This window comes from Mesoplodon mirus (assembly GCF_964341445.2).
Source record: "Mesoplodon mirus genome assembly, chromosome: 19".
Classification (NCBI taxonomy): domain Eukaryota; kingdom Metazoa; phylum Chordata; class Mammalia; order Artiodactyla; family Ziphiidae; genus Mesoplodon; species Mesoplodon mirus.
In genome coordinates, this window is record NC_138995.1 from 31,183,084 (window position 1) to 31,207,014 (window position 23,931).

Here is a 23,931-nt window from a genome sequence, read left to right on the forward strand (position 1 = left end):
TTTTTTTTCATGTGCTGCTAATGTCATTGTCCATGTTTCCTAGTGGAAAGCATACTGAGCAGATTTCATATGCATTTATTATAGGAAATTTCAAACATACAGGAAAGTAGAAGTGTATAGTGAACCCTCACATGACCATCACCCTACTTCAACAATTTTGGCCACTCTTATTTGATCTATACCCCTCATTCATTTCTCACCCCCGAGATTGTGTTAAACCAAATCCTAGATATTTATTTTACTTTTATTTTGAAATAATAGGCTTTTCTGAGATTTTAAATAAAACCACCAGTTTTTCATTATCAGTATGTGCACCTTCTCAAATTTCAACCATCTTAAGCTGTCCTCTGACTGACTCTTCTGCTCTTTGCCTCCCTAAGTCTGCTCTGCACTTCCTATCGCTAGTCTCCCATTCACTTGAATATTCCTTAAATTGTTAATTGTATACACTAATTGTATAAATGTTATTTGTATATAATGTGTATACATCATTATATTATGTATTATTGTGCAGTGTATAATTGTGTACCTTACTATACATAACACATTAATGTAGAACATACATTTATACATTGTACATTAATATGTATAAATTTATATACAGTACAGTGTTTTTATACACCATAATTTATACAATATATACATGATAGTTTAAAAATGAATAAATTCTTATTGCCCCCCAAAATTCATACAGAATACACCTTCTTGTCCTCACCCCATCCCTAGGGACACCTACTGTTATCATTCATTCACTGAAAAAATCAGGCTACTGTGTAGCTTTCTGTTTTTCTAGGAATGCACTCATTAGAAATATAATAATGTACATTAAGTGGGGTTTCAAAAAAATTAAAATGGTATATTTTATGTACTGTTCAGTTAGCATTGTCTTAGGTCTTTTCATATCAGTATATATGGATCACACCTCTTTAACTGCTATATAGTATTCTGTGGTAATCTGTATCATAGTTTAATCCCTTATTGATGTATTATTTCCTCCCAACTGTTCAGTACTATAAGCACTGTTACCATAACTTATTATTTAGCAAGTTGTACCAATTTACTGAAATTGCCCCAACAAGTATCACTAATGATTTATCAGTCAACTTACCTGATCTTGTGTGGTGTTTGGTAATTCTTTTCTCATGGTAGTGTAAATGTTAGGATATCATAGGTTAATTCTAGACCCAAGATACTTCTTGCTTTGCAATATTCTTCCTTGATCTCAGCCATCACCTATTAAGTTGTGATGACAAATCTTTCCCCAACCAACAGCCTAATACTGCTATCATTTATTGGAGAAATTCCCAATTCTGTGCTACAATTTTTTTTTGAAATATCCCCAGGTGGTGATAATATACAGGCAGGACTGAAAGCTACTGATCTTGACACTTAACTTTTTTGCACAAAATGTCTCTTTTTCTTAAGTTTACACACAGTAAAATTCACCTGTTTGCTTGGTGTATCAGTAGTTTGTTCCTTTTTATTGCAGAGTAGTAGTCCATTATCTGAGTGTACCACAGGTTTGTTTATCCCTTAACCAGTTGAAGAACATTTGGGTTTTCCACTTTTTGGCAATTAGGAGTAAAGTCAATATAAACACTCATGTACATGTTTTTGTAGGAACCTAAGTTTCATTCCACTTGGGTAAATACCTGGGAGTGAGATTGCTAGTTATATGGTAAAGATATGTTTACCTTTAAAAGAAACTACCAAACTGTTTTCCAGGTATAATGGCTACGTTAAACCATTTTGCATTCTTACTAACAATATATAAACGTTCTAACTGCTCCACATCATTGCCACTGATTTGTTGTTCTCATTTTTTTAGATTTTAGCCATTCTAATAGGCACATAATGGCTGAAGTGCATTCAGATCTTTTGCCCACTTTTCAATTTGGATGTTTTCCTATTGAATTCTGATAATCCTTTATATATTGTAGACACAAATCCTTTATCAGATATGAGATTCATACAGTTTTCTCCCAATGTGACTTGTTTTTTCTTTTAAAGAGCAGAAATTCTTAATTTTGATGAAATCCAACTTATCAATCTTTTATGGATTGTGCTTTATGATGTTGCATCTCATGTTCACAAATATTTTCTCCTGTGGTTTCTCCTAGAAGTTTCGGTTTTAGGTTTTACCTTTAGGTCTATGGACCATTCTGAGTTAATTTTTTTGTATGGTACAGAGTATAGGCACAAGTTTACTATTATTATTTTTGTTTATGGATATCCAATTGTTTCAGCATCATCTGTTGAAAAGGCTGTCCTTTTTCCACTAAATTGCTTTTGCACCTTTGTTGAAAATCAGTTGGCCATATATGTGTGTTCCATTTCTGGATTCTATTCTGTTCTATTAATCTGTATGTACTTGCACCAGTACCACATTGTCTTAATTAGTGTAGCTTTATATATTGTCTTGAAATCAGATAAGTGTGAGTTTTCCAACTTTTTCAAAATTGTTTTAAACTAGTTTCCTTTGCATCTTCATATAAATGTTGGAACCAGTTTGTTAATTTATACAAACAGTTCTGGGATTTTCACAGGAATTGGAGTGAGTTTATACATTAAGTGGAAGAAAACTCACATCTTGATACAGTTTTCCAATTCATGAACATATTTCTGTCCATTTCTCAGTCTTTAATTTCCCTCACCAAGGTTCTAGTTTTCAGGATACAAATCTTGAACATCTTTTGTCAGACTTATCTGTAAGTAATTTTTTAAAGCTATTTACATTGTTTTAAAAAATTTTTACTTATGATTACTTGTTGCTAGTATATAGAAATACACTTGGTTTTTGTATATTAATCATGTAACCTTGCTAATCTTATTAGTTCCAGTAACTTTTTGTACATTTTGTCATTTTTCTGTGTAGAAAATCATATAAATGTAGATAGTTTTATTTCATCCTTTTCCATTTGCATGCCATCTTTAAGTTGCTTTATTGTATATGCTAGGACCTACAGTTTTAATGTTGAATAGGAGTGGTGAAAGCAGATATCCTTCCTTGCCTTATTCTTTTTTTTTATAGAGTTATTTTATTTATTTATTTATTTTTTTGCTGCGTTGGGTCTTTGTTGCTGTGCATGGGCTTTCTCTAGTTGCGGCAAGCGGGGGCTACTCTTCATTGCGGTGCGGGAGCTTCTCATTGCGGTGGCTTCTCTTGTTGCGGAGCACAGTCTCTGAGTGCGTGGGCTTCAGCAGCTGTGGCTCATGGGCTCTAGAGCACAGGCTCAGTAGTTGTGGTGCACGGGCTTAGGTGCTCCGCGGCATGTGGGATCTTCCCAGACCAGGGCTCAAACCCGTGTCACCTGCATTGGCAGGTGGATTCTTAACCACTGTGCCACCAGGGAAGCCCCCCTTGCCTTATTCTTGATCTTCGAGGGAGGGCATTCAATCTTCCAGCATTAAAGTATGAGGTTAGCTGTAGAGTTTTTTTTGTATACATTCTTTATCAGGTTGAGGAAGTTCCCTCTGAGTTTTTATCATGAATGAATGTTGGATTTTGTCAAATGTTTTTTCTTCAACTACTGAGATGATATATCTTTACTTTATTTCTTCCTTAAATGTTTGGTAGAATTTACCAAATGTTTGGTAGAATTTATCCTTCATTATACTTTTAATGTCTGTAGGACCGGTACTGAATCTCTCATTTCTGGTATTGGTAATGTGTCATTTCTTTTTCTTTCCCAATTAATCTGCACAGAGATGTATCAATTTTAAAAATCTACACAAAACCCCTAGCTTTTAATGACCTTAATTTTCTCTACTTTTCAGCTATTTCATTGATTCCTGCTTTTCTAGTTGCCTAAGGGTGAAACCTTAGGTCACTAATTTGACACCTTCCTTCCTAATATAGATATTTTGTGCTATAAATTTCCCTCTTAGCACTGCTTTCATGGCATCTCACAAATTTTGATATGTTGTTTTCATTTTCATTTGGTTCAAAATATTTTCCAATTTCTCTTTTATTTCTTCTTTTTTCTTTTCTTTTTTTTTTTTTTTTTTGCGGTACGCAGGCTTCTCACTGTTGTGGCCTCTCCCGTTGCGGAGCACAGGCTCCGGACGCGCAGGCTCAGCGGCCATGGCTCACGGGCCCAGCCGCTATGCGGCATGTGGGATCTTCCCAGACCGGGGCACGAACCTGTGTCCCCTGCATCGGCAGGCGGACTCTCAACCACTGCGCCACCAGGGAAGCCCTCTTTTATTTCTTCTTTAACTCTTAGAGATTATGCAGTTTAGGTTCCAAAAATTTGGGGGGTTTCCTGATATCTTTCTGTTATTGATTTCTGATTTAATTCTGTTGTGGTCAGAGAAAATACATTATTTAAATCCTTTAAAATTTACTGAGACTTGTCTTATGGTCCACAGTGGGTCTATCTTGGTAAATGTTACATGTGAGCTTGATGCTGTTGAGTATTCTGTTAGTGTCATTTAGTCAGTTTGGTTGATAATGTTTACATCTTGAATATCCTTACTGATTTTTCTTTGTCTACTTATTCTAGCAATTATCTTGAAATCTCTTGACTGTAAATGATTTTTTTCTATTTAAGACTGTATGTCCTCTCTATAATTAGGAAATGACCTTCTCTATCATTGATAACATTCTCTGCTCTGAAATCTGCTTTCAGATACCAATATTAATGATATTAATGTAGTCACTCCAGCTTTCTTTTGATTAGTGTTAGCAGAGGTTAACTTTGTCCATCCTTTTTCTTTTTAAAAACAGCTGTATTGTGATATAATTTATATACCATATAATTCAACCATTTGAAGTATACAAATCCATAGCTTTTAGTATGTTCCCAGAGCTGTGCAACCATCACCACATTGAATTTTAGGACTCTTTCATCATCCCAGAAAGAAACTTGATCCATTAGCTGAAACCCTCCATTCCCTTCAGGGGATCACTAGTCTACTTTCTGCTTCTATAAATTTGCCCATTCTGTACATTTCATAGAAACCGAAGTACAATATTTGTCCTTTTGTGACTGGCTTCTTCCACTTAACAGTGTTTTCAAGGTCCATCCTAGTTGTAGCATGTATCAGAACTTCCTTTTTATTGGAGTAATATTCCCTTGTATGGATATAGATTTATCTGTTCATCAGTTAATGGGACATTTAGGTTATCATCCTTTTACTTTAAACTATTTGTGTCTATATTTAAAGTGGGTTACTAATAAGCAGTAAAACAGTTAGGTCTTCCTTGTTTGTCCAGTCTTACAATTTCTGCATTTTAATTGGTATATTTAGACCATTTAAATTTAGTTGCTATTTGCTATCTTCTTCCTTTTTTGGCCTTTTGAATTGAATATTCTTACTCCAATTCATTTTTTCCATTTAACTTTTTAATTCATTTGGAATTTATTTGGTATAGGATGAAAATCTACTAATAGAGGAGTATCAGAGCCGTTTCCACCAACTAAAATTGCCTTTCAGGGCTATTGCATATTTATATTTCCAGCTTTCACAATTCCACTGGGTTATCATTGGAATTAGATTAAACCTATGTAATGGCTGGAGGAAACTGTATCTTTTTAATATTTGGTCTTCCTACTGAAAAACATTAGTATATCTTCATTTATTCCAGTTTTTTAAAAATCTCTTATTCAAGTTAAAAAAGTTTTCTACACAGGATCAATTTATTCCAAGGCATGTGATACTTTACTACTGTAGAAAATACAATGGAAAAACATTTCCTAATAGATTTTTGCTGCTATCATTTTTACTTGTTTCCCCCAACTTTTTCTTTTTCCCCAAAAAGATTTCAAGCCTACAGAAAAGTTAGAAGAATAGTTCATTGAGCACCCATTTATCTATCATTAACATTTTACCACATTTGTTCTCTCTATAATTTTCTTTTTAGCTGAACCATTTGAAAGTAAGTTGTTGACACTGGGGCATTGCATCTCTGAATGCTTTAAAAACATATTCTCCTATATAATCTAGTACCATCATCAATACCAAAGACATTTAACAGACATTTAAAGATAAACATTAATGTTAAAGTCAATATTCAGTTTTCCCACTTGTCCCCCAAATATCCTTTATAGCTGTGCTTTTCTATGCAGGATCCAATCAAAGGTCATCATGCCTTGCATTTGGTTGTCATGTCTCTTTAGTCTCCTTTACTCTATCAGTACTCGCCCTACCATCTATCTATCATCTATCTCTTCATGATACTGGCATTTTTTTGAGAGTCTAGGCAATGTGTTATATATGTGTTTTTCCTAAGCAATCTATAAATACAAATATCACTTAAGGACCTTTAAGATGCAGGTGCACTCCTTAACATAGCGTATGATTCCAAGGGATCTAGCCTTACTGCCTCAAGAACTTTGTTTCCCTTCCCTTATCTGCTTCATCCTGGATGCCCTTCCTTCTACCCCTCAGCAATCTGCTAACTTTTCATCCATTAAGGCTTCACTCACGCTTCCCTCCCCATTGCAGACTGAGGCAGATGCTACCACTTAAATCTGTGCAAATGTGACACTGTCCAAGTGTCCAAAATGCCCATTTCTCCCCTTAGACTAAGAATCCAGAGGACAGAGACACTTCCTGTCCCAGAAGGAGGCACTTAGTAAATCAGTTAAGGGATCCAAATTTTCCTTCCCTAACAGAAATTTGGAATTTTAAAGTTTTACAAATGGAATAAAATTCCAGATTTATAGCAGGATATTCAAATATACAAATAGGAAAAGGGAGGAATGAAAATCCAGATCCCTTACCCTATTTCCAGCTCTAAAGTTCTCCCCCCAAATCCTTGTTTTTTGCTGCTTTGGGACTTACCGGTCACTCTTCCTTGACAGATCCCATCACTCATGTGAGTACTGAGGGTTTCCCAACAACCCTGCTTCTAGAATCCTAAGCATTTTGGGGTTAATAAAGGCCAATGTTTATATTAGGCTCACCTTTGAAGGACTGTTGCTGAAGTAGTAGAAAATCTTTTCTCGAGGAGAAAGCATTGCTTCATTTTTATGCGGGGATATGTACACAGGATGATTTTGAGACAACTGTATTCGGCGAGGAGAGCCTGTTCTTACAAACGGATAGGGAGAGAGTGGAGGAGCATCCATCTGTTTAACAAAAAAAATTTCTAAGAAAGGTAAACGAAATTTCTAACCAGGTGCTTTTTTTGAAAATGGTTATTTTTATTGAAAGAGTGAAGAGGTATAATAAACCAGTAGCTTTATGAATGGTAGATAGTGATGTATTAGCAGCAAAAATTAAACGTAAAGCAAATCATACAAATAGCAAACATCTAAGTGCTTTCTTTGTGCCAGTCACTGTTTTAAGCATTTTAAATACATTATGTAATTTAATCCTCACAACAACCCTATAAGTGAGGGACTACTTCTAGTCCCATTTTATATATGAGGAAACGAGGTACAGAGGAAGTTAAATAACTTGCAGGATCACCAAAACTGGTAAGTTTTGGATAATTTGAACCTATGCAATCTGTCTCATATTACTATACTTTGTAGGGAATCCAAATATCATCTTGTTTAATGCTTCACAACAGTAGAAATTATGTTGGTTAAGCCCATTATTTCTGTTAGAGACTTCCTTAGTCTTACTTAACAAAAAGAATTATTTGTAAAACTAGTTTACACAGAAGCAGCTCAAACATAAGTGATTCCTCATTCCTCACAAGTGAAAAAAGTGTGAAATAATCCTCATCAAACTTACTGCATTTGCCTGTGAGTACTTCATGGCAAATGTTTTAATTTGTTTTATGTAGATGTTGTTGTAGAACTGAATAAGGTCTCCCCTCTCCTCCTCTTCCACATCACTGTTGGCACCTGTGAGACGAGTAGGTGTAGGAGGGGCACTGCTAGGCTGTGGAACTGGCAAGGTGCTGCTTGACCTCATGACAGGACTGGAGTCTCTACTGGCTATAACCGGTGGAACAAAAAGTGTTAAACAGGAAGACTGCTAGTGCAGATTGCTCTTAAAAAGAAAATTCAGTAAGATAAGGGTGAATGGCTACCTGCTCTACTTACTGAATAGCAGCAAATGGGCACTCTTATTCTTCATACCAAGGAGCAAAGCAAAGATAAGATATTAAATACTAACTTTAGGGCTTCCCTGGTGGCGCAGTGGTTAAGAATCTGCCTGCCAATGGGACACGGGTTCGAGCCCTGGTCCGGGACGATCCCACATGCCACAGAGCAACTAAGTCCATGCGCCACAACTACTGAGCCTGCGCTCTAGAGCCCGTGAGCCATAACTACTGAGCCCACATGCCACAAATACTGAAGCCCACACGCCTAGAGCCCGTGCTCCACAAGAGAAGCCACCACAATGAGAAGCCCACGCACTGCAACGAAGAGTAGCCCCAGCTCGCCGCAACTAGAGAAAGCCCACGCGCAGCAACAAAGACCCAATGCAGCCAAAAAGAAATTAATTAATAAAAAAAAATACTAACTGTACTACCATGCTATTAATGTAGCAAGGGCTTACTGAGTAGTTTTCATTAATTTGCACCAAGCTTTCTAGGACCTGAGCCCTGCATTAAGTGGTATAAACCAACAATTAAGGATGGTGTTTCCATAGCATGGTTTCTGTTGACATGCCACATTTTTCTCGAACTCAAGTCAACAAATGCCTGCCTTCTCCATCCTTCACTAATCCCTCTAGAGAAAAGTTTTATGCACAATGTGCCTCAAAGCCACGGGATAAAGGACAAACAGCTCTGTGACTAAATTTAGAATTTGGTTTATTGTCCAACAAATCTTTTGCCAATAAAATATTTTCATAGTTTCTACAACAGTAATTTATTAATCCTTAGTCCTAGGCCTAAAAAATAAGAGAAGCTCTTAATTTCATTTTATAAGTTCATAAAGATCCCACTTACTTCTGTCTTTGTTTAGTTCTGTTGGAGAATTCTGATGGCTTCTGCTATCACTGCTGCCAGAGTTTCTTCTTTTCCTTTTCCCTTTTATGAGAACACTTCTATACACCTTTAGACAGGTCATGAGAAGGGAACAGAAACGAGTTATTTATTGAGCACATCCTAGACTATGTGACTTTGACATGTTATTCTCACAACTCCATATAGTAGTAGTTTTCCTACTCAGGGGAGGTTAATAAATGCAGCCAAGTTTACATATCTATTAAATAACAGATACAGGATTTACATCACGGCCTGTCAGGCTTCAACTTCCAAGTACTGCCCACAATACTACAGAGCAGTAATAATATGCAATTGTAAAATCAAGTCATTCTAAGTCAAATATCAATACAAAGATCTCACATACCTACCTACCTCTTGAAACAAATGAGTAGCATTAAAGGTAAAAAGAGTTTTAAAATTTCACTTAATGCTGTTTTGGTTAAATGTACAGCATTATGTTTCCTAAACCAGACTGAATTCAAGGTGACATAGAATCCAAACAGCTTCCTAATTTACATCTATCTTGTGATTATTTGAATTAAAAAGGAATCAATTATTTCACATCATTACCTTTTGGTGAAAAGAGAACTTAAGAACTTAAACTAATCAAGATGTGTTGCTGTCTATCAATAATTAAATAAGATTAAAATAAAGACTTCCCTTAAAGTAGAATCTTAGTTTTTTATCCTGGAGAAAAGGCCACAGAATCAACTGTAGTTAACTTTTTTGTATGCCTCAAAGACTTTGATCTTTATTTTCAACCATGAGAGAAAATGTAGTAAGTTACCTGGCTCCGGGCCTGTGGCTGAGTCCTATAGCAACGCATAATATTCTGGAAGGACTTGTCTTCTTTTGTGACCTGGCAAAGAATAAGAGTACTCTGAGAGAGAATTTGACTTCCAGCATAATACCATGAGATGGTCCGTGAACCTGCTCCCCAGTGAAACTGATGAAAATTATATGAAAAAAACATCATTTAAAGCCTCTGGAAATGGCCCTAAAAGGCATATAACAAATGAAGAAATATATATTCAAGAAAATCTACTAAAATTCAGTAACAACAGAGGGAATAAATGGTATTTGAGCCAAGACCTAGAATAAAAAAATTACAGTAACAAAAAATTCATCAGAGGAATGAAAGACTAGATTTGAACGGGCAAAAAACATTTAGCAAACCTGAAGATGGAGTTGTGCAATCCAAAGAACAGAGAAAAAAGAATGAGGAAAAATTAACAGAGCTTCAAAGAAATGTGACACACCAAGAGAGTGTGGAAGTATCAGAAGGAGGGGAGGGATAGGAGCCAAAAGAAATGTTCAAAGAAATAAAGGCTGAAACATTCCCAAATTTATTTTAAAAACAATCTACATATCCACGAATTTTAACAAATTCCAAGTAGGACAAATGCAAAGAGCTCCATACCAAGACATATAGTAAAAAAGCTGAATGCCAAAGAAATGGAGAATATCTTGAAAGCATCAAGAGAAAAGCAACTTTTTGCTTACTAGGAAACTCTGATAAAGTAACAGAAAACTTCTCATTAGAAACTATGGAGGCTATGAGACGATGGACAAAGTAAAAACTAAGAATCCGGTATCCAACAAGGTTATCTTTCATAAATGAAAATGAAATAAATACAATCTCACATAAACATAAAGAAAGAAAATATGCTGCTAGCAGAACCATCTTACATGAAAATACTAAGGAAAGTTCTTCATACTAAAAGTAAGTGACCCCAGGACTTCCCTGGTGGCGTACTGGTTAAGAATCCACCTGCCAATGCAGGGGGCACGCGTTCAAGCCCCGGTCCAGGAAGATTCCACATGCTGCAGAGCAACTAAACCCGTGCACCACAACTACTGAGCCCACACGCCTAGAGCCTGTGCTCCACAACAAGAGAAGCCACCGCAATCAGAAGCCCGTGCACTGCAATGAAGAGCAGCCCCCACTTGCCGCAACTAGAGAAAGCCTGTGCACAGCAACGAAGGCCCAACACAGCCAAATACATAGATTAAATAAATAAAATTAAAAAATAAAAGTTAAGTGACCCCACACAGTAATTCAAATACACGTGAAAAAACAGAACAATGTTAAAGATCGTTATGTAACTGGAAAGAGAGTATAAAATGCATATTTCTTCTCAACTGATTTTTTTAAAATTGTATAAAACAACATACATACATGAAGAAACGTGATATATATATTTGCCAAAAACAGCACAAAGGAGGAGATTAGGAGGAAAGCTATTCTAGGCTAAGGAAATGACTCCAGATGACAACTCAAATCCCCAGGAACCAACAGAGAGAAATAAGGTAAATAAGTAAATGGTAAATAAGGTTAATATGATAAAAGCTATAAATAAATACTTGCACTCCTTTCTTCTCTCAGCTCCTTTAACGCTTCTATATCTCACTGGCATCCAGTTACTATAAATTTGAAGCTGGTTTTCATAAGTAAAGATGTATATGTGGGGGTTGGAGGAAGTGGGGAGATGCTGATTGAAGGGTACAGATTTCCAGTTATAAGATGAATAAATTTTGGGGAACTAATTTGCAGCATGATGGCTATAGTTAACAAACTGAACTGTATACTTGAGAGTTGCTAAGAGAGTTGATCTTAAGTATTCTTACTGCCAAGAAAAAGTAGCTGGGTGGTAATCATAATGCAATATATACATGTATCAAATCATCACACTGTACATTCTATACTTACACAATGTGATATGTCAATTATATATCAATAAAGATGGGGCAAAAAAATGGCGGGGGGGATAGAGCAAAAAGAAAAAAAAAAAGTATATGGTAAGCCCCAAAGAAACCACTAAGAAAAAAAAGTTAAAAAGTCATCACTGAAATTAAAATGCCATGAATGCACATGAAAATGAAAGCAGTAAAGGAGGAAGAGAGTATCTGAAAGACATGAGACATATATAAAAAACAAAAAGTAAAATGACAGATGTAAATCCAGTTACAACAATTATGTTAAAATATGAATGGACTAAACAACAAAATCAAAGACAGAAATTGTCCGACTAGATAAAAAAAGAGATCGAACTATACTCCCTATATGAGAGACACACTTTACATTAAAACAAACAAACAGATATGAAAGAAAATGATGGAAAGAAGGTATATCATGCAAACAGCAACCCTAAGAAAGCTGGGTGGCTATACATATATCACACTATAAAATTGACTTTAAAACAAAAAAGTTACTAGAGATAAAAAGGGACATTTCATAATGATGAAGGGTCAATCCATCAGAAAGGTACAAAAATTAAAAACACACATGCACCTAATAACAGAGTACCAAAATATATGAAGTAAAAACTGACAGAAATGAAGGGAGAAATAGGCAATTCAATAATAATATTTAGAGAGTTCAATACCCCACTTTCAATAATGGATGGATACTAGATAGAAGATCAACAAAGAAACAGAAGACTTTAACACTATAAAAAACACTAAAAAACCTTACAGACATCTATAGAACACTCCACCCAACAATAAAATATACACTCTTCTCAAGTGAATATTGAACATTCTCCAGGATAGACCATATGCTAGGCTACGAAACTTCAATAAGTTTAAAAGGATTGAAGTAATTAATACAAAGTGTGTTTTTTGACCACAATGGATTGAAACTAGATATCATTAACAGAAATTTGGGAAACTCACAAATATGCTGAAATTAACACACCTAGGTAACCAGTAAGTCAAATCAAAAGAGAAATTAGAAAACACTTTGAGATGAATGAAAATGAAGACACAACATACCATAACTTATGAGACGCAGCTAAAGCAGTGCTTAGAGGGAAACTTATAGCTCTTAATGCCTATAGTAAAAAAGAAGAAAGATTAATTACCTAACCATTCATCTTAAGACACTGAAAAAAGAAGAGCAAAAACTAAGCCTAGGGAATTCCCTGACGGTCCAGGGGTTAGGACTTGGCGCTTTCACTGCTGAGGGCCTGGGTTCGATCCCTGATCAGGGAACTAAGATCCCACCAGCCGTGTGGCACAGCCAGGATAAACCAAAACAAAACAAAACAAAACTAAGCCTAAAGCAAGCAAAAAGAAGGGAATAATAAAGATTAGAGCATATAATAATAAATGAAACCAAAATCTCGTACTTTGACAAAATCAACAAAATTGATAAACCTTCAGCTACACTAAGATAAAAAGAGAGATTGTTAAATTACTACTGACACAGAATAAAAAGGACTAAAAGGAATATTATGAACAACTGTGTGCCAACAAATTAGAAAGCCCAGAGGAAACACAAATTCCTAGGAAGACATACACTACCAAAATTGATTCTAGAAGAAACAGACAGTCTGAATAGACTCATAACAAGAAAAAGAATCATCCATCAATAAACTACCCATAAAGAAAAGCATAGGTCCCAAACGTTCATTGATCAGAAAGTGAAATATGGTTAAGATAGCAATATTCCCCAAATTGATCTACAGACTCAACATAATATCTATCTGAACCCCACCTGACTCTTTGTGACAAGAAGTCAGAACTGACAAATTCATAAAGAATTTCAAGGGATTTAGACCAGCCAAACAAACCTTGAAAAAGAAGAAAAAAGTTACCAATTTTAAAACTTGAAACGTTTGTTTTAAAATGGGTAATGTTATGTGAGTTTTGCCTGAATAAATTATTTTAAAAAACAAAGTCAGATAATAAAAAATGTTGGTGAGAATGTGGAGAAATAAGGACCTCATATACTATCAGTGGAAATGTAAAATGGTGCAATGACTTTGGAAGACAGTCTGGTAGTTCCTCAAATAAACATAGAGTTTACCCTATGACCCAACAATCCACCCCAAGGTATATACAGAAGCGAAATGAAAAGATGTCCACGCAGAAACTTGTATACAAATGTTCATAGCAGCATTATTTATAATAGCCCCAAAGTAGAAATCATCTAAATGTCCATTACTGATTACTGGTAAACAAAGTATTATATATGCATACAATGGAATATCATATTCCAAAATTGACTGGTGATTGTCCCACATACCTATGAATGTACTAAAATCCACTGAGCTGTGCATTTTACATGAGTGAATTATATGGTATGTGAATTTTATCTCAATAAAGCTGTTAAAAGTGTTCTGAGAGTAAGGAAGTAGCATCTTTACTTTTTCCTTTAAATTCCTAATGGTACTCACCTTTGCCATCACATAAATGGCACACATTAACAACTGGTCCAGATGTCTGTCCATCATAAGTTCAGGACACTGAATTATGGAGAATTCAAAGCAGGTCCAGATTTTTTTCCTCAGTTCATCTGAAATATCCAATTTAGCACAAAGGTCCCGAAGACGGACACCTGCTAAGTGATAAACCTAGTAGATAAACAAAAATATCTCAAACTTTGTTTATCTAACCCTTGTATTTCCCAAGCTCTAGAACTGGTAAGGGTACATTTTTCTTTAGAAAAATTACCTTTCTAAAGAAAAGCGATAAAGAGCTGGTCTTCCTGGGTCTAATATTGCTGCTCGTTAAAGGTAGGCCTTGTTTCTGCTGTTGTCCACCTGGGGAAATCTGTTGAATGGCCACCTGACCAGGGACTTGCAAGGTCGTTCCTGTCACCTGTTGAGAGCTTAAACTTCCAGCCAGGGCCTGAGCACTGAGGGGCTGGATGGAGCCAGTCACAGCTTGTGCCTGCCCCCCAACATTGACTTGGACTGGGAAGAATGTTATTCCTCCATTTTCATTGGCAATGCCTAAAATTTGTTTCAGAGAAAAAAAGCATGAAGAAAATGTCGATACTATAAGACTCTCCAGGCAGAGGTTTTCAATTATTTCCCCTCCCAACCCCTTTCCCCCACTCTTCTCTCATATCATCATTCCAGCCAAATCTCGACTAACTTTCTAATAAGTGCCACAGAGAAGGAACGCAATATTCAACTCTGCCTTCCTTACCTTGTACAGGAATAGTCACTGTTTGTCCATTGTTGGCTGTGACAGTGGCTGTTGCCATGGTGACCAAAGTCTGTCCAGGAACTGGTGTGACAGAAACAGCCTCCCCAGATACATTCTGCACAGGGACAGCATTGACTAGAGGCTGTGGGGGGATGCGGCCAGGTGTCCCTCCATCAGTGGGACTATCATTCTCAACAAATAGCCGCCTTCTGGTAGAGCTGGCTGTGGGAGAGCTGTACCTATCGTATAATGTGGTTGGAGACGTTATGCCTAGGGTTAAAAAAAAAAAATCATTTAACTCAAGGAGACAGATCTGACTTCCATCCTAGAAGTGATGTTCACAACTAATTAGTGTTTGAAATACTATATAATCAAAAAACAAAAATTACAGGAGTCATATCATAGCTACATTCAATGAATGAAAATTCAACTGAATACTATTAAGAGCAAAATTTAAAGAAAGGATTTTTCTCTATGTGCCTCACAGTGTTCCCTTCTTCACTCCACCTTTTGCTAAATCAAACTAGACTTTGCCCTCCACTACCACAGGGTCCTGAGGACTGAGGGCTAATTTAAATAATTTTCTATTTTTCTACCATATTCAATTTCTACAGAACACTCATGTAAGATGTGATTTCACTGTAAAGATACTACTTGATAAGAAGACTTGATGGATTTGATATTACTATGTATCATCTGGGAGCATTTACCCCCTGTTTTATACATTTTCATCTTTGTCATTTTTTACCTGTAGAAAGTTACTAAAATTCAATTCGGTTCTTTAGCAAGAATGGACATACATGTTTTGGATTCAATTAAGCTTAGTTTTTTTTTTTTAAACAACTTTACTGAGATACGATTCACACATATTTCACCCACTTAAACTGTATAATTCAGTGGTTCTGGGTATATTACTAGCTTTCTAAAATTGTGGTAAAATACGTATAGCATAGGACTTGGCATTTCACCCGCTGTTAAGTGTACAGCTCAGCGGCACTGCATTCACAGTGCTGTGCAAACACCAACACCATCTTTTCCAAAGCTTTTTCAACATCCCACACAAAAACTCTGTTAACCATTATAGTCAAGTATTCACACCGCTGTCTGAATTTTTGAGAGGCATCCCTTTCCCTCTTCCATGTCCAGCTGTAAAAACTGCACATCACTGGGTTGTAAATACTAAAATCTATGTAGGGAGTTCATAAGAGGACTGACAGGAGTAGTTCTGACAGACTGTGGCTTAACATTATAATTTCCTGGTGATACAAAAGCAAATAAATGTACTAGATTTATATTTGGAACAAAGCTGCAGAGTTAGGAAGAATACATTAATTATGATCATTATCTCTGGATAAACAACAAGGTCCTATTGTATAGCACAGGGAACTATATTCAATATCCTTTGATAAACCATTATGAAAAAGAATATGTATAACTGAGTCACTTTGCTATACAGCAGAAATTAACACAACATTGTAAATCAACTATACTTCAATAAAATTTTTTAAAAAGTGTTTCAAGGACTTCCCTAGCGGTCCAGTGGTTAAGACTCCATGCTTCCAACGCAGGGGACACAGGTTTGATCCCTGGCTGGAGAACTAGGATCCCACCTACCACGTGGCACGGCCGAAAAAAAAAAAGTGTTTCAAATTATGATCATTATCTCGTAAAATATTAAAAGACCTCATGAAAATGGAGAAGTGATAAGTACAAAAAAATGAAGTTTAAAGTCAAGTCCTAATCCATTGATTAGGGAAGGAAAAACTCTACAGAAATAGGACTGATGAAGACCAGCTAACAGATCTATGGGTCTGAGTGCGTAATAAGCAGAAAAATAAACCATTAAGCCATATGCCTCCTCTTTCAAAAATGAGTAAGTTTTCATATAGATCATCCATATTCATTGAGTATGCACTGACACAGAGTGATTCCTCATTTTAAAACTGATCTTTCTTCTATAGCCAGTGCTTATCAATGACATTAAAAAGTTGATCTAGAAACAAGAATATCCTTCTAATGGAATCCAAGGATTTAGAACTCTCTGGATTTACAGAATTGCTTTTTTTAAAAAGTAGTTTTATCTGAAGTATGTAAACTTAAATGTTGCACCTGGCAGATGTTATAAAGAACTGCCTAAAATGTAACCAGATGAAAGGCAAAACTTCCCTTTTCTGTACCTCAGGGCCAGCAATGCTGTTGTATTAACCAGGGTAGCACTGCTCAACTGACAAGAGTCAAAGCTGAACATGCTTGGGAATTCCCTGGCAGTCCAATGGTTAGGACTTGCTTTCACTTCCAGGGCCCGGGTTCAATCCCTGGTCAGGGAACTATGATCCCATAAGCTGCAAGGCGCAGCCAAAAAAAAAAAAAAATGCTGAACATGCTCAGGCCATTCAGTCCTCTTAACTCTGTGGCTCATCTGTACCTAATTAGATCATACACTCTACCTTTAAGAAGATTTTTCTGTTTCTTCCGATTTTAAAAGTAATACATATTCATCTTAAAAAATTTACAGAAATCACCTAGAATTCTATTACCCAACAATAATCATTAATAGTTTGGTTTTTCCATTTCAGCCCTTTTTCATGCTTATAGAAAAAAAATACACTTAAAAAATAGGAATCACATTAATATACAGCATTCTATCAATTTTAGAAGACACTTGACTTTTCATGCATTTTCCTGTGTTCTTTAATATTTTTCAAAAGCACTAAAGTGATCCGTGTGGTACTATAATGTACAGAATATTTTCTTCTATATATACCCTACTAACTTCACTTGTAGTTTTAGATGGAATTTAAATCTCCAGATGCTAGGCCCCAAAATACTTCCCTTAATATTTTAAACTTACTTCTTCCAAGTCCTCCAGCATCAGCACGAACCTCACTCACCCTTCTGGGAGTCAAAGGGGAGCCAGCAATACAAACTTCATCCGCTCTTTCCAGGTTCTGAGGTGGCATGACCTATTAGGAAATGTTTACACAGAATGCCATTATTCAAAAAAGTATTTTAATTAGAAATATAATAATAATCTAAGGCAAAAGAAAACTATCTTGGCTCATCAGTTATTCTACCTAAATAAAATCCCCTGTCTTTTCCACTTTCATACTGAAGTTAAAAAAAATTCTGGCAGGCTTAAAAAATTCAAATCTAATAATTGGATACTAAATATAAATTAACCTTCCTTACTGATTTGGAGAATTGGACAACCATTTTAAGGCATAGAAACCTGATTAGAAAATCAAAAAAGAACACTGAACTCTTACTCTGTCACTGAAACCTTGGGGCAGTCACAAATTATTTCTGACTCTTGGTTCCTCTTAGATGTAGGGGTGATTGTACCAAATTAAACCCAGCTATTACCCTCCCATACTCATGAGGAAGATGCTAAGTTTAACTGTGGTCGGTGAAAGAGAATTATGAATAGACTATATATTGATATACTTTTATCATAGAAAGATGTTAACATCTTTTCACAAACCTCTTCGCATGTAGGAACTCTGTTTTCATTGTCTCTAATTCTGTCCCAGAGTGGAGACTCTGGTTTCCATGCCAAATGATCCAAGATCTGTTCTTCAATCTGATTAAGGTGTTTTACCACCTCTCTACAAAGGCCATCTTCTGCTCTAATGAATACTTCTATCACCTGAAATTTTTAAAAATGTCTGGGTTTGTTTAGTAATAATTTTTTAACAAAAAAAATTGTTCAAATGCAAAAGCAAAATTGGTAAACTTAAATAAGCTTTTTTACATATTTATAGAAACAAAAAAGTCGTTATCAAAAATTACAAGTTTAAAGAATAGTACTATTTCAAAACAGCTGCTCTTCCTTTCACTATCTTCATAAATAATTATTTAAACTGCATATATGGATTATATAAAATCTTTTGGGGCCTCCCTGGTGGCGCAGTGGTTGAGAGTCCGCCTGCCGATGCAGGGGATACGGGTTCGTGCCCCGGTCTGGGAGGATCCCATATGCCGCGGGGCGGCTGGGCCCGTGAGCCATGGCCGCTGGGCCTGCGCGTCCGGAGCCTGTGCTCCGCAACGGGAGAGGCCACAACAGTGAGAGGCCCGCATACCGCAAAAAAAAAAAAAAAAAAAAATCTTTTGTATAGTGATACATTTCAAAAATCTTTAAATTAAAAATTTCAAAAATCTTTAAAAAAACATGCCTTGTCTATTGAGATTAAAAAACATTACTCAAAATTTCATATTTTTTAAAATAAATTTATTTACTATTTTATTTTTGGCTGCATTGGGTCTTTGTTGCTACACACGGGCTTTTCTCTAGTTGCGGTGAGCAGGGGTTACTCTTCACTGTGGCGCACGGGATTCTCATAGCGGTGGCGTCTCTTGTTGTGGAGCACGGGCTCTAGGTGCATGGGCTTCAGTAGTTGTGGCACGCGGGCTCAGTAGTTGTGGCTTGCGGGCTTAGGTGCTCTGTGGCAGGTGGGATCTTTCCAGACCAGGACTCAAACCCGTGTCCCCTGCATTCACAGGCAGATTCTTAACCACTGTGCCACCAGGGAAGTCCCAAAATTTCACATTTAAAAACTCTGAACATTCAGTCTATGCCACTATAAAAATTAGTTTTGACTACTGTAGGAGAATTAAATCCATACACTAAATCAATATTAAGAGGGAAACCAAATCAATGCTATAACTCTGTGCCTCTATATAACATGTGAAAAGGAGTTGTTTTTTTTTTTTGAAAGACACTTTCATTTAATTTTCATAAAATAAAAAAGAAGGTTGTGGGGATTTCCCTGGTGGTCCAGTGGTTAAGAATCTGCCTTCCAATGCAGGGGGTGCAGGTTCGATCCCTGGTCGGGGAACTAAGATCCCACGTGCCGCAGGGCAACTAAGCCTCTGCACCACAACTACTGAGCCTGAGTGCCTCAATGAAAGATCTCACATGCTGCAACGAAGATCCCGCGTGTTGCAACTAAGACCTGATGCAGCCAAATAAATAAGTCAATATTTTTTTTTAAAAAAAGAAGGTTGCTATCACGATTAGCTAGTGGTATGTTTGCTACTTTTCTAAAACCTTCTTAGCTCATAAAATGAAAGTATTCTAAAAGACTTTATCAGACAAAAGGAGGAATTATATGAAACTTTTACACAAAATAGGTCTATATAATACATTGAAAGAATATATATAGTTCTTAAGACTCCTATTTCTTCTCTGCTCCCCATTTAGAGTGGAAATTATTAAATATGTAATTAAAATAGAAGAAATGTACTCATATATTAAAATGAGTTAGATGGCTAACCACAGTAAGTGGATCTTATCTACAATTTCCTCATCAGTTTCAGATTTTTAAAAATACCTTGTAAAAATGATAAAGTGGCACATCAAATATTTCAGTAATACATGGAAAATTCCCAGGAGGCTTATAAGAAAAAGTGACGACCTCAAGGCAGCAGGCCAAGAGCGATCTGTGGAATGCATCTTGTTCCAGAATGCCCTATTAAAAAAAACAAAGCTTTAACACTTAGAAACCTTTGTATACCCTTCTGTATGTTTTCAAAATTAAAAAATTGTCCTAAAACGGCCTTTTAAATTCCTACAACCATATATAGCCATATAATATTTTTATTGAAGTACAGTTGATTTACAATATTATATTAGTTTCAGGTATATAGCCTAGTGATTCAGTATTTCTGCAGATTATACTCTAAATAAAGTTATTAAAAGAAAATGGCTATAATTGTGCTATACAATATATCCTTGTTGCTTACCTATTTTTATACATAGTAGTTAGTATCTGTTAATCCCATATGCCTAATTTGCCCCTTCCCCCTTCCCTCTCCCCTTTGATAACCCAAGTTTGTTTTCTATATATGAGTCTGTTTCTGTTTCGCATATTTTTTAGATTCCATATGTAAGTGATATCATACTGTATTTTTCTTTCTCTGTCTGATTTATTTCACTAAGCATAATATTCTCTAGGTCCATCCATGTTGCTGCAAATGGCAGAATTTCACTCTATTTTATGGCTCAGTAACATTCCATTGTATACACAGCCAGATTTTTATATAGAATAAGAGAAGTGTAAATAGTTACAAGGAGTTAGAACAATTATTTGTCAATTTTACAATTTTCTCTAAAATGTTTTTAAAAATTAATTTTAAAAAATTATTTTTATTGATGTCATTAAAAGTAATATAACTTGTACAATCTAGAAAAATTATCTTAGCCAAAGATCAATGGTTGAATATTTATGTTAAATTCCTATATAGTCAATACTCAATTTATTCTATACATGGCTTGAATTAAAACTCTATGTTATTTAAAAACCTCAATTAAGGTTAAGTCTGAATGTTTTAATCCTTGACTACACAGTCTTACTACCCACAGAAACTGCTGCAATGAGAAACACTAAGTGGAGGACTGGACGTAAGAGGACTCAGAACACAAGTTTCCTTAGATGCCCATCTTATTCCCTCAAAGCCATATATTATTTTTCCAATAATGGCTTTTTTTTTGGTGGGTGGGGCTGAAAGGAAACTACATTTTATTGTGGTGCTCAGTACATTAGCTATTTACTCACAGATAAATCCATGTCTCCCAGTCTTTTTTGTTCCTGCTCAATAACAGATTCTAATACTTTATAGTAAAGCATCTCTGCAAAACGAAAATGTTTGCTGGCAATTTCTGCATAAATAATAAAAAACACAAAAATCAAATGCAAAGAACATAAATATTGTGGAAAATGAGGGTCCATCCCATCCCCTACAGCAGAATAAAATTTAAAAACCAACCCAACACTTCATATACATGTACTTCGCACAGTTGCTATTTCAATCATCTCTAAGATTCCTTAATTTCTTCTTCCTGGTAACACTGAAATTTTTCTAAAATTGTGAAATGAAATTTGCACATAAAAACTGCAATAGCATTCCATCAAGATTCACACTTTTTTTTGTTGTTGTATTTTGAATAGAGCAGCTCTATGCTAAGAGGTATGTAATTGTTTTATTATTCCACTCCTACTTGGTATTCATACTTCATGACATCAAACAACTTCAATGGGTCTGGGCATGTAACAACTATTATATTCTGTCCTTGTTCTTAACATTTTGAAGAATCACTATATAGTTCTATACTGAAAATCCAGTCTACAAATGAAAACCAAAGATTTTTTTAAAATGCCAGAAGTCCAACATAATAAAGATTATCAGTCTAAAATTTCTCTCTATTGAGAATGGCCCAGAAATCAGTTGGTTGACAGAAAAGTTGGACATCCATATTCTGGCCCTCAGTCTAAAGTCAAATTTTTTCTTCATATTTCGGACTCAGTTTCCAAGAAAGGAATGCATGTAGTTAAGTTTCAAAGATGAGAACAATATAGATAATATTAAGCCTTACCTTTAGCACAATTACTGATATCCTCATCTGGCTGGGAATGCTGAGAATATACTTCATACATTTCTTTCAATCTGTTGGCTATAGCCTGGGTTGGATCTCTGGAACACGTCCTAAAAAAATAAGAAGAAATTATCTGATTTAAAGGTTTTGTCAAGTCACAAAGTGATAAGCTATTTACAACTCTGTAATTTCAGAGTAATTTTAACCTGTAAATATAAAATACTTCAAACAGAAACTATACACTTCCCTATTAATCCAGGAGATCCCATAATTCCTTATCAAAGGTGTTAGTATTACCATTTGAATGAAAAAATATTTCTTTCCTGGAGCTGTACCTTTTATTGCAGTTAAGTTTAGCAACTTTGACCTGTGCCTATTTGATGTGCATGACCCACCTAGTCTACACATCTGCAATCACTGATGACAAACAAAATTGCCCTCAACTGTTTCCCTAGAGGGCAGATGTATATGTATGACTGATTCACTTTGTTATAAAGCAGAAACTAATAAAAAAAAAAAAAGGGCAGTACAACTCTTATTAAGAACTCCTAGAAGAAAACAGAAAGAAGGGGTATATGATCTATACTACAACAAACTTATATAAATCATTACTGACACTCTACATTTTTTCCTCCAAAATGAAGTTTATTTCATTGATTTTTTTCTTTTTTCTTTTTTACTAGAAAGGCAATATATGTTCAATGCAGAAGCATAATACAGATGATCACTAATGTGGGCTTTTTTTTTTTTTTTTTTTTTTTTGCGGTACGCGGGCCTCTCACTGTTGTGGCCTCTCCCGTTGCGGAGCACAGGCTCCGGACGCGCAGGCTCAGCGGCCATGGCTCACAGGCCCAGCCGCTATGCGGCATGTGGGATCTTCCCAGACCGGGGCACGAACCCGTGTCCCCTGCATGGGCAGGCGGACTCTCAACCACTGCGCCACCAGGGAAGCCCCCATGTGGGCTTTTGTAACAACTATGTCTTTATCTCGATCATAAACATAAATATTCTCTATAAAAATGCAGCAAGTTTAGAAAATTATAAAGGAAATATAATCAATTATAATCCCGGGAGAGATGGCTACTGAATATCATATGCAAGCAGAATTTTATTTATGAACATACACAGAGGTTACAAAAACAGGACTCTTTGGTTTTACCTAGTATCTACTGGCAATATTTAACTCCACTAATGGTTATTTAAGATTAAAGAAGCTGCTACTCCTAGTTAGAGACTGTAAAGAGATCTGGAAGACATAACAGTTAAGACAGGCTTCTAAAATGTATTTATAAAATGCTTCTGAATTCTAGGTAAACAAGGTCCATCTGAGAAATATGACTTAGGAAGAGGCCATACAGACAAACCCTGTTGGGTGTCAATCACAATCAAGTTTATGAATAAGCAGACTTCATGAAAATGTACAGGAAAATTAGTCAGCCTTGGTATTTAATGAGTCTAGCTATGAGTGGGAAATTACTGTATGTTTATACAGGGCTTTCTTACACCATATCACCAGAAATCAAATTGGCTCCTATAGAGTCTACATCATTAAATCATAAATTTTTAGGAATAGGAGCAGTCTTGGAGGTAATTTCGTCAAATAAATTTGCCAAAAATTATGCACAGGTAATGAAAGTCAGTCTATTGTGTTTCTCACTAATGCTCCCTGATATTCCTGCTAGTATCACATAGATCAAAGGAACTAAAGGTAGTTGACTTCCTTTTC

General features: G+C 35.8%; 1 protein-coding gene across 1 annotated transcript in view; it reads right to left on the bottom strand.

Annotated features, from left to right (window-relative positions):
- The window catches only part of RBL2 (RB transcriptional corepressor like 2), a 50,868-nt gene that overhangs the window by 2,182 nt on the left and 24,755 nt on the right, over positions 1-23,931 (bottom strand). Inside the window, exons 10-21 of the mRNA XM_082605637.1 lie at positions 22,206-22,315; positions 21,388-21,491; positions 20,164-20,301; positions 18,315-18,479; positions 17,685-17,796; positions 14,834-15,103; positions 14,354-14,634; positions 14,077-14,253; positions 9,684-9,755; positions 8,858-8,963; positions 7,690-7,895; positions 6,912-7,076 (exon numbers count right to left, since the gene is read on the bottom strand). Coding sequence (XP_082461763.1) covers positions 6,912-7,076; positions 7,690-7,895; positions 8,858-8,963; positions 9,684-9,755; positions 14,077-14,253; positions 14,354-14,634; positions 14,834-15,103; positions 17,685-17,796; positions 18,315-18,479; positions 20,164-20,301; positions 21,388-21,491; positions 22,206-22,315 — 1,906 coding nt within the window. The remainder of the gene's footprint in view (positions 1-6,911; positions 7,077-7,689; positions 7,896-8,857; positions 8,964-9,683; positions 9,756-14,076; positions 14,254-14,353; positions 14,635-14,833; positions 15,104-17,684; positions 17,797-18,314; positions 18,480-20,163; positions 20,302-21,387; positions 21,492-22,205; positions 22,316-23,931) is intronic.